Source organism: Seriola lalandi, unplaced genomic scaffold (genome assembly GCF_002814215.2).
Source record: "Seriola lalandi dorsalis isolate HSWRI2012SDOR001 ecotype SW California unplaced genomic scaffold, Sedor1 jcf7180002054945, whole genome shotgun sequence".
In the NCBI taxonomy this organism is placed as follows: domain Eukaryota; kingdom Metazoa; phylum Chordata; class Actinopteri; order Carangiformes; family Carangidae; genus Seriola; species Seriola lalandi.
The window spans coordinates 2,824,729-2,832,187 of NW_019525496.1; the positions used below are offsets into that span (position 1 = coordinate 2,824,729).

The 7,459-nt window shown below is 38.6% G+C and overlaps 1 protein-coding gene across 1 annotated transcript in view; it reads left to right on the plus strand.

Annotated features, from left to right (window-relative positions):
• The window catches only part of si:dkeyp-14d3.1 (transmembrane protein 132C), a 131,123-nt gene that overhangs the window by 107,167 nt on the left and 16,497 nt on the right, over nt 1-7,459 (plus strand). Inside the window, exon 5 of the mRNA XM_023393853.2 lies at nt 3,183-3,326. Coding sequence (XP_023249621.1) covers nt 3,183-3,326 — 144 coding nt within the window. The remainder of the gene's footprint in view (nt 1-3,182; nt 3,327-7,459) is intronic.

The following is a 7,459-nucleotide window of genomic DNA, read 5'->3' on the forward strand; positions in this document are numbered from 1 at the left end:
GAATCCCAGTAGACATAGAATTAATTTACAGGGGAATTGAATCAAAGTCAGTGGCACAGGGAGTGTGTGTGTGTGTGTGTGTGGGGGGGGGGGGGTTATATTGCTATATAACACTGTCACAGTCTATAAAATTGTAATGAAAATTCATTTGAAGATTAAGTGTTTTTTTGCGATTCATTGGTATCTCCTGCCTCAACTAATAATCATTTCACTCCAAAGCTGAATGGATTCAGTAATTGATGCTTACAAACGACCAGGCTCCTTTCAACCAAACTTAATCCTCCTTTTCTCTTTCTTTGAATAACTCTGATTCTCAAGCTCACAGACACAGGATGAGTCTTTAGAAAGCAACTTAACAGAGCAGTGTGCAAGTCTTATGTACTACCCTGGTGACTGTGGAATACACATGAAAACAGTGACATTGAGTCAGACACTGTAGATTTGGTACTGTCTGCGCTCGTCAGGTTTAGCAATATGATTCGAAATGAATGTGACATCTTACTCAACAGGCATCACTCCAGGGTTAGATTTCTTCTCTGTTAAAAGAAACAAATAACAGTTGCTACCTCAATAGAATAGCACAGAAATGTCTTTAGTGCTGGCTTCAATACAGAGTGAAAAAAAATTGCATGGCCTGGGGTTCCTGCCCATTGAAATTAAGCAAATCAATGCTTTTGTGTGAGACCATCCCAAGAGCAGAATGAAAAAAGCTTACAATAGGAGACTTTTGCCATGCAGTACAATTGTCTAAAGTCATTTCAGTTCCCCAATAGCAAAGAGGCCCTGTTTGTCATACAGTAGAGGTATTGAGAGGTATACTTTGACCTCAATGGCAGCTACTTACTGAGGTGCCCAGGGTTCCTTTACAATCTGTGTAATTGAAGCACAGTTTCTTTGAGCTGAATAGACAGAAAAGACAGCGCATGGGTGACTAGAGAGAAAAAGTTACCTCAAACTTATTTTAACTGGCCCCAATTATCTTCTGTGATAATAGTGGTGTGTGTGCGTGTGTGTGAGTATGTGTAATTAAAGGTTAAGATTTCTGTTCAGCGTAATGAAGTTCTTCCATTGAATTCAAAGAACCAGGGCTATCTAGACCGCTGAGGTTAGTCACTAAGAGTATCTGCTCTACAGTCCAGAGGCAAATTACAGCAATGGTGCGTTTTACATTGAGGCTAGTTAAAAGTATTCAGGCACTCAGTCTAATCTACAAAACATAGACCTGACTGAGTCCCAGCAGGTTAAGTTTCACCATTAATTTCATGAAAAAATTGAATATATTATTTGCTTGTTAATACCCAACTTCCTGGTGTGTGTTTTGTCATATAAAAATGATAATGCCATATCATTTCAGTGAAAAAAAGCACATCAAGTTTCCAGTGACTATAAAACAGAGCTAACAGCCAAGCCAAACAGCAGTAACTGCACTCTGTCACAGAGAAACAAACAACTAACTACACAACTAAAGCAAGATAATAGCAAGTGGATGCTAGCAAGTGAGATAGCCACATTTATATATTTATGTATTTATTTATTTCCCCAGCTGTTATCTGTAATTGAAAAATATCCAATTTACATCTTGGTACTTTGTTTATTCCACTTAACTAAATGATATAAATCCAGTCATGATGGAGAGAATCACTGAAGCTACCAATTAGTGCAGTTTGGTGTGGCTAAGCTAACTTTGAATCATATATTTAGATGTAATACATTGTATGTAATTTTAAAGTATTAATTTTGACAAAAAATATTAATAGAAGAAAGACACTTACCAAAACAGAGACACTTACAGTAAAACCCTATTAACCATGGAGCGTAAATTATTAAGATAAGGGTATTTTATGGACAGTTTGTTATTGGACACCACATTTTATCCTATATCCCAATGGAAACTGTAGTATTTTTCAGTTATAGGTTCTGTGGCAATGCTTTTTTTCTGTAAAACAGGCATTTTAATTATTCCATCCGTAACACGCCGTTCACTTTGAATGGCAGTATTTATCTTGGCTTCTTTTTAATTCAGTCGTTGTTTTTTTATTGCTTCTTATTTCCCATATTTTCCTTCCACTTGTGTTTTTTCTCTTATCATACATCATGACCCTGAATCCATAATATCCTCTTCAGCCCATCCAACCTCCTGCTGTGGCCTGACAGAAGAGTGCTTTAAAGCATAAGGGTTGAGGAAGCCAATGAGAAAAGAGGCCAAGCATATGACTCAAGGTAGAAATGGCATTCACTATGTATTCCAAATAAGGCAGTGTTTGAGACATCTCCTGGCAGTACTCTTACCAGGCAATTACATGTGCACAGTAATCACAACCACCACAGAAGCTGCAAAGAGGTCTTTCAATTTGCTGTGGATGCACGGCAACATGAATAAAAGCTGGAACAAACCTGACAACAGAGATACTCAGTGACTTCATGTTATATTACTGATAGTGTGTCTGACAAGTGGAGGGAATGATTCTTAGAAAAATACTCATGTGATAGAGCATGAATACTTTTCCCACATAAAATTTAATTATTTCAGCATTTGATTGGTTTCCTGTCATTTATCAAGCCAAATCTAATTTTTTGCTGTCATTTCAGGGACGAGCCAAGCACAATGTTGTGCTAATTGCTTTCATCAGTTAGATGGCTTGACAGTGTGGGGGATGTTCCGTATTCAACCTAATATTCACATTCACAATAATTACAATAATCCCCAGATAATTATGGTAAATTTCATATTTAGCAACTTAGCAACTCAGCAACAAACTCAACTAGAGCTTCTCAAAAATCAATGGAAACAAAATGCTGGATGTTGAAAAACTTTTTTCTTTTTTCTGGAGACCAAATACCCAAAGGGAAGTTCCAACTAGATTCTAGTTGTACAGTGGACCTGGTACAATAGATTGTAAATGACAGAAACATGGATTTTCAGCTGCTGGAACAATGTCCTGGACAATGAGCTCACCAGCTGCCATCAGTCATTAGCCATCTACTCAGTGGTTCTGATTTCACAGTGGTTTACCATATAATCGCTAATCGAGCAGTGATTGCGGAAAGCAATTTTCAATACCACTTGTTACTTGCACTTTTTCTATTCTTTCTGAGCTGGTACTGATTGTTTTATTGGGTGGATTAGAGACGTGCCAGGCCCTTGACGACTACTGTGCTGAGCTCTCTCTCCCTCTCTCTAGGACTCTGAGATTTTGAACACCGCTGTGCTGACTGGGAAGACAGTGGCTCTCCCAGTAAAGGTGGTGACCATTGGAATAGACGCCTCTGTTACTGACGTCTCTGAAACAGTCAACTGTCGCTCTACAGATGAAGATGTGGTCAAGGTCAGTGAGATGAACTGTTGAAAAAGTAATGAAACACTGTATCTCTTCAAATAGCTTTTTGCTAATGTATTTCCGAGACTTGCATAGATTTGAGTTTTTACATCAGGAACACTGTGTCACATGGTGACTAGATGAAGCCAGATGAAGTGCAAATATGATCATATAAATATGGTTAGACACATTGTTAATTCGATAAACAGAACAAAATTGCTGTTCATTTTCTCAATTGTCTAGTGTGTAAAGTGGATCCCAATGCACTTAAAAGTAAGTGAGAATGTTGAATTGATTAATATTTGATTAATTTAAATGCTAATAACTTCATTATTTGTCCATTTACTGTAATAGACTGTTTGAAAGTTGAATGCTGGTTTTTAGAGCAACTCAAATGCAACAGCAAGAAAATACCAAATCAAACTGAAGAAGGATTAACTACAAATATGCATTTAATGAGTCACACTACTCAAGTATTGTCAAGCCTTACAGACATCGCATTAAAGCTTATGTGAAATCAATACTGTAAGTATTAAAAATGTGACAGATAAGAAGGTTTTCTATGTTTAGCACATCTATATAAATCCTCCAGAAAGGATAAACAAACACCAGCAAACAACATGAAAGTGTGTGTTTGATATGCAGCAACTGCTGACAAGTTGCTCAAGTTTTCCTTTATTTTTAGAGCCCCTTTCAAACCTGGGGCACAAGGCACAACAGAATAAAAAGTCCCTTACAGTGTTATAAAGTTGAGCCCTCAGTGGCTTTGCCCTCCAATAAAAAAAGAAGTTGCTCTCCACCAGAATCCCAGTGACTCCTTAATAATCTATTGAAAGACTCAATGAAAAACCAGAGAAAAAAAAAATCACATATGTCTACGGCCTGTTTCCAATTCCAAGCGATGATGCTCAGTATCTAAAAACAGCACACCGCTGTGCCAAGGGCTCCTTCCAATCATGTTTCCTGTTTGAACGTGTCAAGATCAGAAAAGGATAGCAGATGCAGCTAATCAAATTCAAGTAATCTACACTGAAGAGTGATAATGACAGAAAATCAGAAACTAAAGAAGAGGAGGATATTTTGCCACATCGATCCACTTTATCATGTCTGATGCATTAGTTTGGGATGGTTAAGTGAGCACCAGAGGGAAATTAAAGTGCAGTCAAAGATACTGTAAAAGAAAAAAAAAAAGCCACAGCTGTGCCTCTGAGACCTGTAGTCCAGAGCATTCATCGGGCGTGCTCACTGCTGCTCATCATAGTCTGAGATAGTGTATGTAAACATGACTAATTTATCTAATTTTGACCTAGGGAATTAGTGATAAGTAAACGCAGAGTGACACTAACCTGAATAATGAATCACTGAGCACATTAAATGTTGCTTCTATTCACTTGTGGCCTTATAATTACAGTGAATTTGAAAGAAACACCTCAGGTCACACGCTCTCTCTTTAATCCTCTTTGGAGATTTTTCATGCTTTAACAAATTTTGGCTGACATGTGTAGGCTGACATGTGATGTGTATCAGTGGGGAACCCTGAGTATTAGAGCTAGGCCTGTAACCCAACCCCCACCCATAACTGTCACTTTATTTCCCTGTGACTACTCACATGCATATCAGTCAATAATTGTGTTGTTTTTGTTATTTTTCTATCCTTAAACTTAAACTATCCTTTTGTATATAATACCCAAATCTAATCTAAAATGACTGCTTTGCTTTACTGGTAGCACCTGCAGGGTTGACCCATCTATATCAGTCACACTGTTAAGCACAACCTAAGTTATAACAGTGCTGGTTGTGCACAGAAACTCAACCAAAGAAATCATTATAAATCAGTATTATGCTACATTTTTGTTTGGGTTAAACTAGTGTGTGTGACCCTAGCTTCTGAACACAGACACGACAAAAGTGATGCAAGCGCAAAAAGAAACTTGATGGAACTGTCTTTTGGGATTCTGTTTCCGGCCGTTGGAAATTCATTGAAACACAGCTACATTAAGCTTGACAGTTATGGTGTTATGGAGCAGCTAGTTCAGCAGTATAAGTTACCATGGTTACTGAGCAGGGGATCCTATAAGCCACAGTGATGGAACGGAACTCTGACTTAGCAAAACTTACAAAATAAGCCAGAATTATCCATCATCTGCCCTTTATGGCCCAGGTCCAATGATCCTTCAGTAGTCACAGTTTATTTATGGGCCCCAGCTCTGATCAGCAGTGATGAAAACATGATACGGCTACGGACACTTTCCGTGCTGTGAGGTCTTTCAGAGCACAAACACTGTAAACAGACCTGTCACCTGCCCAGCACGGTGCTGTTCAACCACAAACACCACGGCTACACCTTCCACTGAGAGTGAGCTGCGCTCAAAAAGTTAACACACAATCACAGACCAAACCATATCACATGGAGACTGATACTTCACAGGAGCACCAAACCGGGATGGATCCATTTTAGCAATCTACACAGCAGCTAGCAGCTCACTCTTTTCATCTTGGTCGCTGGTGACCAGTTTAAAGCCTGTGCAAAGCAGAATATTAACACACACAGAGAGATATAAAAGCTGTTGGCAATATTGACATACTACACATCCTAAACCAGCAAGGCTGCGGAACAGTGGCAATTCCCTACCTGTGAAGCCTTGAGAAGTCCGATTATGTGTCTGTTCTCATTATTTATAGTCCTTTAGTCCATAAGGGTCCACTCATCAAAAGTATATTCCAATTTGTCAATACTGTCATGTGAGGTCCATCGCAGACTGACTGATCTCCTAGCTTAAACCTTCTTTCGTTTATTGGCGGGTGGCAACCAGCATTAATGTGCATTACCGCCACTACTGTGTAGACCAGAGTTAAATATCCCCTAAAATAAAATGAAATAAAATCTAATTTTATGAATAAAAGACATGCTTCAGGCCTTCTGTGATGGTTGTTAAGTCCTAACCAATAAGTGAGCCGGCTAACCTTTTCTCTGGCTAGACCACAAAAAAAAACCAACTGATTGGATAACTCTATTTTCCTGGTTTCAGGGCAGTAACCCTTTCATTTCTGAAGCAAACTTGATAAAGGAAAATGATACATTAGGCTGCATCTGGAATTAGAGGTAAATAATTATAAAATTTGTTAATTTTATTATTATTATCTTTTACTAAATGAAAGATATTGAAAATAACTCTTAAAATGCTGATGATGTGTTTGCAAACTATATGCTAGACAGCAAGTAGCCACAAACACAACTCCAAATGAATGACACTGTTGTTCTGTATCTGTTGGAAGTGTAAATATGCAGTGGTTAGGTAACAAATTCGCCATATCAATTCAAAAATTGATAATAAGTCAAGCTATGTTGTGTTCATAGCTTCTTTCCACTGCCCCCAGGTGGCCATAAAATGGTGTGAAAGCCTATACATGAGTTTTAAATGTATAATTTTGTGAATTTTCTGCCCTGGATTTCAATGAAAATGAAAAATTATGAACATTCACTGAGTAACTCATATTTCCATATTTTGGCATTAAACAAATGTCTCAGAATTTATCTTTGCCTCTCAAGGTCTTCGGATGGATTTCAGTTTCTGACATAGAAAAGAATAATTAAAACAACAACACAAATATACTGCACTGTTGTGTTATCTATCACCATGTTACCCATGAACTGTAGTTACTCAAGGTCGTGCTATGAGTGGGCACTTACAACTGCTGCTCTGATGAAACAGGGCTATTAGAATATGTGCAGACCTTCCTCTTGTGTTGAAGTGAGTGGTGTAGCTTATGCAGAGGAGTCTGAGCGGCTTAATTGCTTCTGTCAAGCCAACTCTGTGTACAAGCCAGAGACAGGCTCAGCCCACCTTCATGCTCCCTACTCCCATCGCTCATATCTGCCATGGATTGTATCTGTCTGGTGAGTTGTTAATTTCCTTGGCTAGATCCAGAGACAGCCTTAATGTCCTCTGTAAGTATTCTCCCGTTAGCTGCCTAATGTGTCTGATTAATGTGGCAGTGGATCCTCCTGGACGTTTATGATACTTTATGAATCAGAATGACGGAGAGTGTGTAATTCACACAGACAGTCCCACCCTCAGTCTGCCGCAACACACATCATGCTGGGAGGGTGTATGAGGGGTTAAAGGGATTGCTGATTAAGT